Source organism: Lepidochelys kempii, chromosome 5 (genome assembly GCF_965140265.1).
Source record: "Lepidochelys kempii isolate rLepKem1 chromosome 5, rLepKem1.hap2, whole genome shotgun sequence".
NCBI classification, from domain to species: domain Eukaryota; kingdom Metazoa; phylum Chordata; order Testudines; family Cheloniidae; genus Lepidochelys; species Lepidochelys kempii.
This window is the reverse complement of record NC_133260.1, coordinates 71,697,743-71,713,446: the sequence shown is the minus strand read 5'-3', so window position 1 is coordinate 71,713,446 and position 15,704 is coordinate 71,697,743. Positions and strand designations below refer to the sequence as shown.

General features: G+C 41.2%; 1 protein-coding gene across 4 annotated transcripts in view; it reads left to right on the top strand.

Annotated features, from left to right (window-relative positions):
• Positions 1-15,704, top strand: part of EPB41L4A (erythrocyte membrane protein band 4.1 like 4A) — a 222,493-nt gene that overhangs the window by 204,562 nt on the left and 2,227 nt on the right. For 3 of the 4 annotated variants that reach the window (XM_073344691.1, XM_073344692.1, XM_073344693.1), the window contains 4 exons: positions 6,485-6,532; positions 7,334-7,402; positions 8,284-8,394; positions 11,201-11,282. In XM_073344691.1, the coding sequence (XP_073200792.1) occupies positions 6,485-6,532; positions 7,334-7,402; positions 8,284-8,394; positions 11,201-11,282 (310 nt within the window). Of the gene's footprint in view, positions 1-6,484; positions 6,533-7,333; positions 7,403-8,283; positions 8,395-11,200; positions 11,391-15,704 lie in introns of those variants that run through there. The other variant, XM_073344694.1, reaches the window with a different exon arrangement.

Sequence of the window (15,704 nt, the reverse complement as noted above, 5' to 3'; positions counted from 1 at the left end):
AAAATTCCAAATGTTAAGAGTTTTACAGGCTCTGTACAGATCTGTTTTCTTTTGCCATCACTTACAAATCAAATGTTAATAGGTAGACTTATTATAGGAAAATACATAGCTAAAAAGTGTCAATATAATAACTCATTTGAGTTGAGGCTGTAAAACATAGAGTAAGTGTGATTTCCATTACTTTTTGTTACCTCCTATATAGAGAGCATGTTTTAAACCAGGAAGTGCACTCTGAATTTCTAGCCCTTACATAAAATTTGTAACTAACTTTTTCTTTGCCAAATAAGTTTCTGTTACATTAATGAGACACCAGAGGCTCCCTCTCATGGCTAGTTTAACTCATGTAATGATGAAACACTGAATTAGATAAGTGATGTAAAAGGCTTTGATAGGTTATATTTTCATTAAATATTATTGATATTGCAATATAAATGTACACAGTGCTTTACAGAACAAGACAAGATCCTAGATGGTGAGGAGACAAATCTTGGGATATTATGTTTTTTTCTCTTCATATATATATATATATATGCATCATTTGTTTATCTTTCTAAGCAAAACAGAACAAAACAAATTGACAATAAAAACATTTGACATGGACAAAAACAGCCTGGGAAAAGAAAACATTAGCTCTTTAAAGATGTTTCTTACAAAAATGATCAAATAAAAGCTTTTTAACCATTTAAATGGCAAAATTAAACAAGAGAGACAAGGTGGGTGAGATAATATCTTTTACCGGACCAACTTCTGTTGGTGAGAGACACAGCTTGTCTCTCTCACCAACAGAAGTTGGTCCGGTAAAAGATATTACCTCACCCACCTTGTTTCTTTAAAATCCTGGAACCAACACAGCTACATCTACACTACATACAAAATTAAACAAGACAGATAGACTCAAGCTACGGTAGGGTGTAACAGCATTTATTAAATTTGGTTGTGGCTCAGCTGTCTGATAACATGGCTTGACCTATGTAAGACAGAGAAAAATCAGGTCCCTAGTGCAGGGTGTGGTTTTGTTTTTTGTTTGTTTGTTTTAGTCTAGTCATAACATGATTCATTCCAGTTCACACATTTTACAATGCTTTGAACTCTGTTATTTTAATAGTATAGACATGGCCTTTGTGTTAACTACTATCTGCCATGCATTCAATTTAACTACAAATTGGGTTCACTTTAGGAGCTTGAGGTAGAGGGATAAATCAGCTTTAATGGGGCTCATCACCCTTAATTTCTTTGATAATGAATAACATTCGATGTTAGTTTTTTGCTACATTTTTTTCTTGGAAAAATATTTGACAAGTATTTGACCCTTGTTTCTTTTTATGGCAACAGCAAATGTAAAAAGATCCAAATTCTAGTTCTGCCAGGCTTATTTTCAAGAGTTCAGGTAAACCATCTGTGTAGCCAAAGGGGTTTTTTAATTGAGAAGAATGGCCATTTAAATTCCATGGCTATTTAAATCCACTAAATGCTGCTTATTTGCAAATCATGAATTCAAAATGAATTGTGAATAAGAGTACAGATGCAAGCATAAATTAATGTAGACCTTATTAGCATCTAGGGCTGTTCGAGCTTGTAAAAAAAAAACCAAAAAATAAAATTAAAATAAAATAAAAAAAAAAAAACTTGGAGACAGCATTTAATGGAAATTTCCATTAGATTCCTTGAGCGTTAGAGAATCTGATTATCTTAGGAATGGTCCAGAAGATACTGTCTGTTCAGAACTCAGTTCAGATTTATAACAGGACAGTCTGAATATACATTATTCATAACACAGTAGCTAAACTCTTCTCTGAACTGTGGATTATAAAATGAGGGGTGTGGGGGGTGGGGTGGAAGGATGGGAGAGAGAGAGACTGTTGTTTGGTATTAATGATCAAGGATGTCTTTGATTTAATGGGAAAGCCCCTTGTCCCTTGATGCTGAGTAATGATACACATTAAGGATGAAAGCTCAGAAATACGGAGTGGAATTGTTTACAGGTTCAGGATGTGTGCCTTTTAGAGAATGATGAAAAGTCAAAGTAGTTTCTTATCTTGCCTGGTCTTAAGACTTTACACCAGAAATCAGGATTTCTCAATGCAAATCAGGTTTCTGGCAATGATGAGTGATACTAGGACATCCAGGGCCAAGTAGTGAATAGTTTTATTTGCATAAAAAAATAAAAATGTGGTCTAATTCAGTGGTTTGGTGCATTGCACAATACATTGTCTTGTGAGAGCACTGGGTTCAGGAGTGATCTGGGTGCTCTCCTACCTCAGGCTAGCTAGGATTTATGAGCATTATAAAAGCAACACAGTAGCCTCCCTTGAGGAGCTGGGGTGCATCTTGCATTGAGCTTTCACATTCCCTAGTGGCTGATTATTCAGACTCAGAAGAGCCCCAGGGTGAGTGCAGAGTTCACAGCTGCTGCTTTGTGAGTCTGGGATTGAATGGAAGGAGAAAATCCGTTCAGAATTAAGGGGTGAAATATGCCATTAAAATCCCCACTCCTATACCTAGCTGCTACCTCAGGGAGGTGAAAGCATCATGACACGAAAGGAGGAAGAGGAGGAAAAAGAGTTGCAGGCAGAAGAGAGAGAGGAGGAGAAGTGGGAGGGTAGAGAAGAAGAAATACATTGACATACATAAAAAAACCACCATCAGATTTCATGAGAAAACCTAAAAATATTGTAAAAAGATTTACTTTGAATGCCATTAGAGAACCATGAATGCAAAGGGTAATTTCCATGTTTCTGATCTCTCTGGAATTTATGTCATACCAGTCACTATTGTATCTTTCAACACTTGAACACCTGTAAAATCTCAAAAGTTAACAGTTCTTACCTCTAGATCATCTATAAAACATTTAATATTAAGTCAAAACAAATGTTACTAAATGTTATTCCCCTAGCCTGAGATCTAGAAATAACTCAAAGACGTGAAAGGTGAAACAAAAACATCTTTAATTTTTCCATGAAAGAAAAGGCAATCTGCAGTGCAGGGGAGCTTTAAAACTATCTTGATTAGGCTCTGCCACTAAGGCGTCTAATACCAATTCAGCAGAGGCTTCTTTACATTTAACACAAATGCAAAACTCTGCCATATCCACCTCTCCCCACTCTTCTTTCAGATTTCTGTACCCTTTCATTTCAGAGCATTTCTGGCTATCCTCTCGTTTACAGTGAGAGAGTTTCAAAAAAATCTAACTATGCTCCTGTTGAAGTCAGTGAAGCCCAATGATTTCAGAGGGAGCAGAGTTCAGGGCTGAGTGCTTTTAAAAATTGAACTGTTGATGTCTAGAAATGTGAGAAAACACGTTAGTTGTACAAAAATGGGACATTTGGGGAAGAAAAGCACTATGTAAATGTAACATAATTAATTATTCTTACTATTATTCAGAGAGATTTAAGGCCAAAAGAGACCCTCCTGCATAGTGCAGGCCATGTCAATTCATTCAGTAATTCCAGCATCCAGCCTATAACTTGTGGTTCAACTAGAGTAATAGTTATTACTTATTTATTTACTATTATAAACATTAGAAAAGGCATAACCAGTTAAATGGTCAAGCTAAACAAAGTACAACTGGAGCTAATGCTGGCTCTTCCTTCCTGATTAAACATCACCCAAAAGAGGGATTCACTTTCATCCTCATTGTTCTTTTTCCCTCTAATGAGGTTAGAGTTTATGAAAGGTGGCAACCTATGTCAGTTGCGGGATGAGATAGACCAAAGCCTAGTATGAACTAAAGACTTGGTCTTCAAATGAGGGTAGGGCCAGAAAGCCCAGAAGCCAAGTAAATGCATGGGACAAAAAATGAAAAAACCAGGAACGTGGGTGAGGATCAAAATGTTAAAACAAAGGAACCGGATTACGATGCTGAGCAGAGAGCCCTGGACAGCACCCACCACTTTGCAAAGGAGTCCAGCGAGTTGGTGGATGCTGCACACAAGAACTTTACCCAGCTGCGTGAGACAATCAGGAAATGGAAGTAGGCTTCACAGTTGCTGGTCACTCCCTGGTTCAGCTTCCTCCTCCTGGACGGCCATTTTGGCCAGTGCCAGTAGGAGGTTGACAAAGAATGAATGGTGCCAGAATGTCAGCCACAGAGACTGAAGTCTTCTGTCTATAGAACAGGTACAACACAAGGAGGAGTAATGGAAGCTCCTGCACGCTAGCCTGTCAGGATGCCTGGTCCCTGATGTGGATAGGGTACATCCCAAGAGGTTCAGTCTCAATACCCATTCAGTCCTAGGCTCCTCACTTAGAACCTGCTCCGGCTCCCACTGAAGTCATCTGTTGATCTGAGATTGCCTATAAGAGTGCCAGTTGTGATGGTGGTTTATTGTTTGCTAGTTGTTAGATTGAAACTACCAATTCATTTTAACAAAGGTCATTGTTCACTTCTACATTGAAGGCACTGCCCCATGTAGGAGTTCCTCCCCACAGGGTGCTCCAAGAGACATTGTACCTTCCAGAGCTGTGCTGAATGTAGGAACTGTAATACCCTTTTAGAGGATGCAGTATATGATTGGCCAGTGCAGGGGTGTGGGGCCAGGTCGCAGCCTCTTGCCGTTTGGAGAGGCTAGTGCCACCATGCACACTAGCCCTGTGCAATCTTTATGCTCAGGGAGAGCAAAATCAACAATTGTGACAGGCCCTCTTCTCCATTGTGCATCCTTGCAGGGCTGAGCACATTTTGGTCCTTTGGATTTGAACCAACATCATAGTAAAAATGCTTTGTATCTCATTTACCAAGTCTCTTGAGCTATTCTGTGTCCCAGGTCCTTCTTGCTTAACTTGACCATTTAAATAGATGATCCTTTGCCAACATGGCTTTTTCAATGTTATATTTATATTATCACATCTTTCTATGGCTGAACTCAAAGAGGCATAGAATTTAAAGCTTTAATTCTTATCAGTGTTGTTAGCTACAATCACAATGAAAAGAGTTCTGTGAAATGATACTAAAACTACAACCTTCATCCACTCCCTCTGCTGTGTAAAGCACATGTTTTATCCACTAGACTGCATCGCCTTTGGTGACTATGAATGGGAATTTTCAAATGTTACATTAGCTACAAGAGTGCATCCCTACTATCCCTTGAATGAAATACAAACTTACTGGACATTATAAAGAAAAAAATAAGAAAAATATAATGCCAGGGCTACAGAGTAACCATACAGTGTTTTCCGTAATTGACAAAAAGATGTCAGATGCACTTTACTAGGTGCTTCACTTCAACTGAAAAGTAGAGGAAATTTCCCTACCTTTTGGCTATATATTTCACCATGAGCAGTGCACTGACTAAAACCTTTTCATTGTATGTGGCATTAGTGATTAATCATGTACAAAATCACACTGGGTGAAATTTACCGCTCACCACACAAAGCCAGAGGAAACAGTCTTTGTGCAGTGAACTCAGTAGTAATTCTGCTCCCAAACTCCAGAGAGGCCCTAGGGCTCCAGTACATTTCCTCCCTGGCCATTTGTTCCAGTTTATAGAGTGGAATAGTGACCAAAACTGCAAAAGGGGTCTCATCATTGGATCCACGTAAACTACTAGGATGGATATATTATATCCCCCTTCCTGATCACGCTATCTTCTCCTTCCTGCCTCTACACTGACCTTAAGTGGCAAGAGGGCTTGTGTAGACCCTTTCCAAGTGAGTGAATTTAACTCCAAAATATAGGGTATGTCTACACTGCATCTGGCAGCAAGTCTTCCAGCCCAAGCAGACAGACTCATGCTAGTGGGGCTCATGCTGATGGTCTAAAAATAACTGTGTGGACATTGTGGCACTGGTGGAGGCTCAGGCTAGCCACTCAAGCTCCAGCCCAGACCTGCCCCTTCAGTCCAAGTGGCTTGCCGCTGCCGCTGCAACATCCATATGGGCTGTCCATAATTTATGTAATGCATTTTTTGGTGATTTTTCAAGACCCAGCTACTGCATTGTAATACTCTGTTACACGGAATCAAACATGCAGAATTAAGAACCCACCCCTACCTAATGCATTGTCATTTATAGACAACCCTTTACGGCGTAGAGCGCTAGTGTGAGCCTCACTAGCACTAGTTTGTCTACTAGGACTGGGAGGCTTGTTCCCAGCTGCCGTGTAGACATACCCTGAGAGGCCTCAGTCCTCAGCTGTGCCAAGTTCATGTGGGATAGGGTGAGGCAGAGGTGGCTCTAGCTTGCTTCATCTTGTAATAAAGAACTCCTTTGTTTGGAATGTTTTATACTTTTGCTGAAGGCAAGAGGAAAAGAAATTGTGATTCAACTCAGAGCCTTTCATTCAAGAAATGAGTTTTCAGTTTCTGTGAAGTTTAATTCTTTCCCCTCGATAACAAACTTTAACATTCAAGTCAGTGTCAGATTACACTTGGCATGATTTCTTTCCTTGATGTGTGCCATTAAAGGTCATCATTGTGCCGCAACACATCAGGTAATCTGACATTTTTATATATCTGACTCTCTTTTGTGTGAATGTTGGTGTTTATAGGAGAAGCCCAGATGTACAAGCAAAGGAAGAGTTATGGAAACATATTCAGTAAGTATTGTTATTTTGAAACTTTTAGTTCCTTTATATAAATTATAAAACAAACATGTGGGTAAAACATTTTGCTAGAATGAAATTAGCCTTTAGGAATGTTCAGCATTTGGATGTAATACACGGTAATAAGACATGGACATGACTGGAACTAGTGACACTTGGAGGTATAGTATACGGTGCCTCTATTTAGGAAGAACAACCATTGGGCCAGAGTCACTGCTGTTCTGCACCTTGTTTGGTCAGTTATGTCATGCAGTGTGGATGTAAAACACTAACATTCTGATTTGGTAGTGTGCTATATCCACTCTGCTCAGGGCCAAGAAGAATCAAGCCCACTACATTTTAGAACACTTTATAATTTTTTTCTTTCTGTCCATTTATGATGTCTGTCTATTGTCTAGTACATTTCATTGAGGGTTAAGGTGTGTTCCTATCTAGACTCCAAAATGTTCTTATTTTTATTATTTATTTTTCAGTACAGCACCGGTTAGGATCAGGGCCTCTCTTCTATTAGTTGTGGACATGTATGAAGATACGGTGCCTGTCCCACAGATCAGAGAGTCTGAAAAGACTAGAACAGATAGAAGGTGGGGCAATAAGGTACAACACCCAGGGGAAGTGATCAAGATTTTAGGAACACTTCTAAATAGGTTTCCTATGTTGACATCTAGATAGCTTTAATGATGAACACAGCTGGTTCCAGAAAATCTTTGTGGTCTAATACAATGAAGGAATAAATTGTTTGTTATGAATTTGGTAGCTTTTGGAATTTCAATTTCCTTGTCTAATCCTTTCCAGGAAGGAACTTGTGGATCCATCTGGCCTATCTGAGGAGCAGCTGAAAGAGATTCCATACACCAAAATAGAGTGAGCTTATTCATTATGAAATATGAATTTTTTCTGTATGTATGCTTAATAGCCTAATATCCCTTTTATCAGAACCTCTCACTGTGGAATAGCTTGACTGAGACTAGAATGGCCTCCTGATAATCTCTGATATTTTGAACTCCTTGGAAAATTTTGATCCAGAATGGAGTAGGTCAAATAGGGAGGGTAAAGACACTTGAATCATTTTTAAACCAGGTACTTTCCCTTTAACTAAATGCTAACAAAACCACCATCTCTCCTACTCTGCCATCTGTCAGCATTTTTTCTTCTTCTCGCAAATGCCTTGGGAAAATTTATTTTCTAAACCTTTCCTTTTTTAAAAAATTTACCTTTTTATTCTGATTCTTTAAAGTCACTGCTTGACCTATGTGACCCCTCTTCCCCTGCTTATCATGGGCAGCTGCCAATGCATAGCAAGTCCCTTCAGAGCAGACATCCATTTCTCTCTGACGACTGGTCATTCGGGAGGCTGTGTAGTGGTGTGGGCAACTGCTTCTGACAGGAGTGGGATCCCAGTTTGCTTTACAATGTGCTTCTGCTGTACCCTTGAGCAAAAAACACAGTGATGGTAAAATTCCACAGAATAGATTTTTTTTTCCATTTTTTTATTCAACAATTTCATTCTCCAACGTACACACATGACAGTATCATTTAGAATGAACTGTGCAACTTTAAATGTAAAGTTTGAAGTACAAACACATAATGAAAGGGCCAGTCCTTTGAATTCAGTAAGCACAGGAAGCCATCTGTTATTCTTAATAGGAAAAGGGAGGATTTTACAATTCAAAGTTAAACTTCCTTTTCCGGCGCAAAGTCTCAGATGTATTAATTTGCTACTATGAATTTTGTTTCTCATTTAGGACTCAAGGTGACCCAATCCGTATTAGACATTCACATTCCCCCCGAAGCTACCGGCAGTACCGGCGGTCCCAGTGTTCTGATGGCGAGAGATCTGTTCTGTCTGAAGTGAAGTATGTGGAACGTGATGGTTTTAATATGACACAGATGCTCCTCTGAGCTCAGAGATAACTTAGTAGTAGCATATATGTGACTGTTGTGTTGACATAGTGCTCAGGCAACCCGGTAAGAGCTAAGGAGTCAGTGAAGCACAGAACATTTATAGCCTCTGGACCTTGGATGCTTGCTTTGCTCGATGGTGACCTGTTCAGAAGGAAGAGCAATCTGATGCACAAACCAAAATGAACACACCCAGCTCCTCAGTAGCAGGTTGTGAAGATGCATGAGGGAGAAGAGGAAAGTTTATGTGAATTAGCTTCCAATGAAGTACATCCTTGATAGAGTCAGTTTCTCCATTTGCTGCAGTGCAGATCTTGAGAGTTCCAGTAGACACCTGCTCATCTGTGGGTGTCTAAAAAGAGACTGACAGAGATTGACTAGAGACCACTTATGAAGCGAGAACAAAATAAAGGGCTTGGTGCATTAAGGCCTTAAAGGGGCAGAAACAGCTCCCTGAGAACGTCCCATACATAGTGTATAGCCGGTGCAAGGGCTCTACACCAGCCGTGCTCCCAGCCCAAAGTATCTAGAAGTGAGCAAAGAAGAGTAGTTGCCTCCTACCCTCTAACCGGGGGGGAAGACAACACGACACGGACAGACTCCTGCCTCTGATTATCTTTTGAGGGGAATGCATATTTGACTTCATGGACCTCAGTAGAGCTAATAGCCAGGAGAAGCTGGTAACTTGGGCCTCCACTCGCTACTAATCCTACCCCACAAACTCCTGTCTAGATGTCTAGAAAAGAGCTCACATCCATGTTTGGTGCCCAGTGTCATTCTCCAGGGGCTAATTGCTGACTGGGCTGGGCAGAGCAGCAGACTCCTCCCCTGTGAGGGAGACCACCATTGAGAACGAATTAGACATTCTGTGTGCATTAGAATGGGGACACTTCCCTTCCTGAATGGGGAACAGTCTCTATAGGAGAAGAGATTCCATGGGCCAGCAGTTTTAGAGGCTAATTTTGCTGGATTGGACCCTCAAAAATGTGCGTGATATAAAGGATTTTTTAAAGGATTTTGTCATTCTTGATGACAAGGGACAACAGGCTTAAATCACAGCTGTCCTTTGAACAGAGGGACACCCAGTGAGTGCACATGGGGACATTTTTGGACTTTTTCACCTGTGGTTCATCTGCATTTCTAAACCACATTCTTCTGGCTGGAAATTAACTGCCAGACATCCAGCACTACTGCATGGTAGCAAGCAGCTTGGGAGATTCTTCCTCAGGACACTTCAGAGGGCCCCCTCACGCTTGGCTAGGATCTCAAGAACAGGAAGATTCGGGGAAATAAAATAACATAGTCTGAAACTGGTAAACATCACCTATAAAGGGCCCCTATATCATATTTCAGTGCTAGGTTACCAGAATAGACTGTGTTTTACATGTAACCTAGAAATTAAATAAAAGAGAGGGTGGGCATGGAAAAATGCCTCAGCACTTCGAAGGGTGGTTAACAATAATTTAGGATGACCACCTGGCCAGTGTTAAGGGCCATTTCCTAGTTTGGAGCTCAATTGTGCCGTATAGGCCATGCCAATACTAGTAGTGGTGCAGAGCTGCCCTGGTCACCCGCACCCCACACCTGCTGGGAGTGATTCTGCCTGTAAGAGGGCTGTTCTGCAATTCCCTCCCTCTTCTTCCCCTGCCCCCCGCCTCCCCAAAACATTTTCAAGATACACTTGGAGACTTAAAAAGCAAGATTTTCCCAACTGCATTTCAAGTAAATGCAACCTAGTTAGACAAGCTGGGTGAGGTAATACCTTTTATTGGACTAACTTGGTGGAAGGGACAAGCTTTTGAGATACACGGAGCTCTTCTTCAGGTCAGCTCTATGAGGCTCAAAAGCTTGTTTTTTCCACCAACAGGAGTTGGTCCAATAAAAGATATTACCTCATCCGCCTGGGTCTCTCATATCGTGGGATCAACAACACTGCAAACAACAATTTGCTTAGTTATACTTGTTCCTTTGTGTTACTTCAGTAGACAGATTTCTTACGTATTTTATAGTAGTAGAGACTTTATTAACTAAACTCCATCACACTCCAATCCCAGACTGAAGTTTTGTGGTCACCTAAATGGACTTTGTTCTGTCTTTATGTCACTGTGAATGAATAGGCCCGCACAGAAAAACTGAGTTAATTTCTCAAATCAGAAAAAATCATGGGAAAATATATTTACCCTTTTGCTGCTGGCAGATCTGGTGTTCCTGTGACATTTTGCACTAATATGGGTAGCTATCACCAAAAAGACAAAGCACTCTAAGCCAAATCCTAACCACTGTGCAAGGCCTCAGTAATGCCCCTGCTTCAGCAGGGGTCTTGGCAAGCACATCTGTGTAGCCACAGATCTACTAACTGTACACATCCCCCCACCTCCCAGTCATGCAGAGCCACTACAGAGCACAGCCCAGAACTGTGCAAAGGGAGTCTGCTTGTGTGGCCTTTCTCTAGTGAGGACCTGCATGTAGTGTGGCAGCATGCCAGTTTCCCTGGTAATGAGACTTTCTATGGCCCTTTAGCAGACCACAGAATTTGCCCTTAATGTTTAAAAAATACAGGAGAAAAAGCAACATGTTTTTTTTCTTTTGATCTGTAATTTTTTATTGTCTTAATATGAAAATGTTATCATAAGGACCAGCTTTGTTATTACCCTATGGGGGAAAATGCAAGTGGGTTTTTAAACTGCAGGCTTGTTCAGTGCATTCTTTTTTCTTTCACAATAGTCATCAAACTAATATAATCTCAATTTTTTTTCGTAGTGCAAAAACAGACCTTGTGCCTCCATTGCCTGTGACTCGTTCCTCAGATGCTCAGGGTCCCAGCATTCCAGCTTCACAACAGGTTGGTAATTGTGCAGCTTCTTTACCAAATGTCTGGCCTAGTGGGTCCTGCCTACATGCTCAGGGTCTAACTGATTGCCATATTTGGGGTTGAGAAGGAATTTCCCCCCAGGTCAGACTGGCAGAGACCCTGGGTTTGGGGGGGTTTTTTTGCCTTCCTCTGTAGCATGGGGCATGAATCACTTGCAGCTTTAAACTAGTGTAAATGGTGAATTCTCTGTAACTTGAAGTATTTAAACCATGATTTGAGAGCTTCAGTAACGCAGCCAGAAGTTATGGGTCTATTACAGGAGTGGGTGGGTTAGGGTCTGTGACCTGCAAGATGTAGGAGGTCAGACTAGATGATCATGATGGTCCCTTTTGATCTTAAAGTCTACAAGCTTAGAGTGTTCTCCTGGTGGAATTATCGATGAGTAATATTTAATGGAGAAAATACATCTAACATTTGATCTTTTGCATTCAACTTGTAGTAGAGCAAACAGACTTCGCAGGAAGCTTTACATTATGTAGAAGTAACTGCTTAAAGATAAACTTCATTTTTATGATGTAGATACATTGAATTTCATAATGTACCATACTGCAGTTACCTGCTTTCTGTTATTTGGAAGACATTTCCTCTTTTTGGAGCCTGTTGCTCCCTCAATACAAGGTGGATCAACTAGGGCAATTCCTATAAATAAGCAAATGTGCCCAGGCACCCACTGAGATAATCAACTTTTGAACTAACATTTTCTCTCCACTCCACAGTGCCTTGCTACTGTCCAAGGTTTGTAACTCTGATTTTCTAACCACTGAGAGGAGAGCTATCCTCTTTCAGCTGATAGGCATTTGAGAGGTCCGGTGGACTCAGAAGGGAAAAGCCTACGTGGTAGTAGTTAAAAAGACAGGTTGTCATAAAATGAGACTGCACAGATATCAGCTGTGATACAGTGGCAGTAAACTTTAGGCACAAGAAGCAGGTGATGTCCTAAAAAAATCTAGAATTTTATTATAAAAACATAAGGCTAAAAGAAAACCAAAGGTCATATTTAATTCAAGCACATAAGGGAAAATATCACACGGGATTCTATCTAGATTGCTAGTCCTTAGAAAGTTGGAACTTCTTCCCCTGTGATTTCCACTGAACTCACTAGTATGGGTTCACCTTTGTAGGCTACAAAAGACGGTGTGTTTCTTACGTTGAGGTAGGTAACTCAATGTAAAATCCTCATGGAGAGAAGACACTGTAGTTCTTACCTCTCTGTAGCTAGTCAAAGTAAACCCTATATTCCACCCATCTGAGGTTGACCTTGTCTAGCTAAGCTACAGCGAGGTAAAAACTACAGTGCCTTCTCTCCATGAGGATTTTACATGGGATATCATAGCTCAAAAGGAACCTTTCCCAGCACACTCTTTCTGATAGCTAGCCCTTTAAATCTGGCAGAGATTAACAGTTGCAGTCTTAAGGTGGCCATTTTGACTCTGCTACACCTCTCTCCCTTCTAGCCAGTAAGTAGTCTTAGCTCCTATTGTTTTCCCTCTCTCTTATACCTGAGAAGATGGCACATCCTCACGTCACTAGTTGCCCTCTTCCCAGGATGAAGAATTGCAGCACCTTTTATTTGCCAGTCAGCTCTTCCTGTGAGCCAAAACTCTCCATATATGGAGACAGGAGTTGCTTGCAGAGGAAGGTCTATGTGTGGTGGTTGTGATGTAAACATCTAAAATACACTCTAAAAGGTTAAAATCATTTTAAGTTCCTGAATGTCCAGAACAAACTCTTACCACAGGAAGAACTTGTAGGCTTTTCTTTCTTTCTGTTTTCCCTCATGTGAAAGTGAATTGGCAGACTCAGGGCAGTGATGATTATGGTCCTCTCCTAAGCTGCACGCAAAAGTACTAAAGCTTCCCTGACAATGTGCCCCAACCCAGTTCTGTGATGAGGGCACCCTCAGGACCTCAAATATGACACTGTTTATATGGTAACAGGTGAGACTGAGGCACAGTCTATCCTACCAGATCAGCGTTGTTTTTCCTCTTGATTTCAATTTCAAAATGCTGGTACTTCTATAAGTCATTTCACTAGGTGCCTTACTGCAAAGTATGGTTTGCTTTGATGGTGTTGGTTGTATCAGTGTTACTCTGACAAGTGTGATCACTATGAGAGGAAGTGTGGCCTAATGGTTAAAATGCCAGAGTAAAACCAGTTGTGGTCTCTTTTCTCTGCCAAAGACTTATGTGACATGGAGCATGACTTTTAGCCTCAGTTTCCCCATCTAAAATGGGGCTAATTACCTTTTTTACTGGATGTTTTGAGGTTTATTTCATGATTTTTTTTTTGGTAAAGCATTTTGAGATCTTGCTGAAGAAGTGGAAGGTTCTTTTATGTCATGTTATCCCAGTGTTTCCTTTCAGAAGTGGCAGCTGATGTCCAAAAAAGCATCAAGATTTTTATTTATAAACATCTAATGTTAAAGGAATATCAAAGTACATAATTAATTAAAGTGGACAAGGGAAAAATATCAGGTGGGTTTCTACCTACATTCCTGGTCCTTAGAAAGGTAGGAGCCACTTCCTCTGTGATTCCCACTAACAGTCACTGTCTGTACCAACATCAGTTTGTTGGGAGTTTTTTTTCAGCAATGCTACAGGATTTCTAGGAACCAAGGAAAAGCTTTGCTACCCTGATAGCATATTTTGGAAAATGGGGTACACTCATGCAGGTGTAGTCGGCTTGATTATTTAGCGGATTTCTAAACCTTTTGCTTCCCTGGCAAACCATTTCTTACCTGACATTGTTTCAGTTTTGTGTGGCTTATGGTGCTTTTGTTGCTGTTGCTGGAGGTGAGGAAGGCATCTCTGGCCCAGCATGTTCAGTGAACAGTAACACTGTTTTTGACTTTTAACTTTTTAGAACTTAGTTTATTTTTCTTGCTAAAAATATCTATCTTCACATGGATGGACTCAGTTATGTAGGAAGCTAAGTCAGAGCACTTTGAAATGCAATACTCAGACTTTCCCCTAGATTCTGAAAGTCATGCTAAATGAGAAGAGCAGCTCTTCACACCATAGGTGCCGACTCCGTGGGTGCTCCGGGGCTGGAGCATCCATGGGGAAAAATTGGTGGCTGCTCCGCACCCACCAACAGGCAAGCTCTCCACCCCGCCCCCCTCCCCAGCTCGCCTCTGCCTCCTCCCCTGAGCATGCCGCGTCCCTGCTTCTCCTCCCAGCGCTTGCCGCCACAAAACAGCTGTTCCATGGCGTAACAAGCTGTGGGAGGGAAGGGAGAGGGGCGGGAACGCGGCGCACTCAGGAGAGGAGGCAAAGAAGAGGCGGGGCCGGGGCAGGGATTTGGGGAAGGAGTCCAGTAGGGGCAGGGAAGGGGCAGACTTGGGGTGGGGACTTTTGGGAAGGGATTGGAATGGGGGCGGGGCAGGAGGGGGCAGGGCAGGGGTGGAGTTGGGGGGTGGGGCGTGAGCACCCACTGGCACCAGGAGAAGTTGGCACCTATGCTTCACACTAATTAATGTCTCTTTCCTGTATGGCGATTCATATGATCACCGAGGCTCACAGTACATCCACTGCATTATAATATGGAATACAGATATTACAAGTGAGATTAATGCATGCAGCAATTTACAAGCATTCACAGCTTCACACACTAAATGCCAAACAGATTCCAGCTATGTGTCTGTTGAGACATGGGGACCTTGGCATGAGCTGGCACCTGGCCTGCCAGCGTCACAGTGGGTTGTGTTTTTTTTTAACATCTCATCTGGCTAAACAATGTTTAAAAAGATTGATTTTTCTTAATAAGAATTAAGAACAGTTCAACAATAGGTATGAATTCTTCACAGGGTAAATATTAACCTTGCAGGATTGAGTCCTTAAGGAATAATGAGAATTTCAGATTTATTTTTTGCATACTCAGGAATTTAGTATGTTGACTTGTTTACACTCTGATCTAAGAGTGTTTGGTTTGAATCTGTTGTCCTGGAAGGAGTTAGCAGCACTGCGGTGTCCCACATCAGTTAAACAAGCACTGCCAGGTCATTTATGCCTAACGAATGCATGTTTTTAATAATTGGCCAAATAGCAAATAACTTAGTCTTGGTATTTGCTGAATATAGACTATGAATCCAAACAACTGCAAGGGACAACAGATAGGGGTGAGGGAAGGGATCAGGCAAGCAGGAACAAGCATGTAATGGGTGTCTGCAACAGGGAGGGGCGGCAGAAGTATCCTGGCCTGGGCCAAAGGAGAGAAAAGGAAAGTAGTTTTGGTGTGTGATCAAATGCAAATATTCTCCTACAATGCTGGTATAAGTAAGTGAATCAGAGTTGTCACATCCTTAAGCCTACATTTCACCTGCCTTTGAAGTAAGCAAATATCCATCCCATTCTGCTAAATGTTGATGGATCATTTATATCTGATTGCCAATTG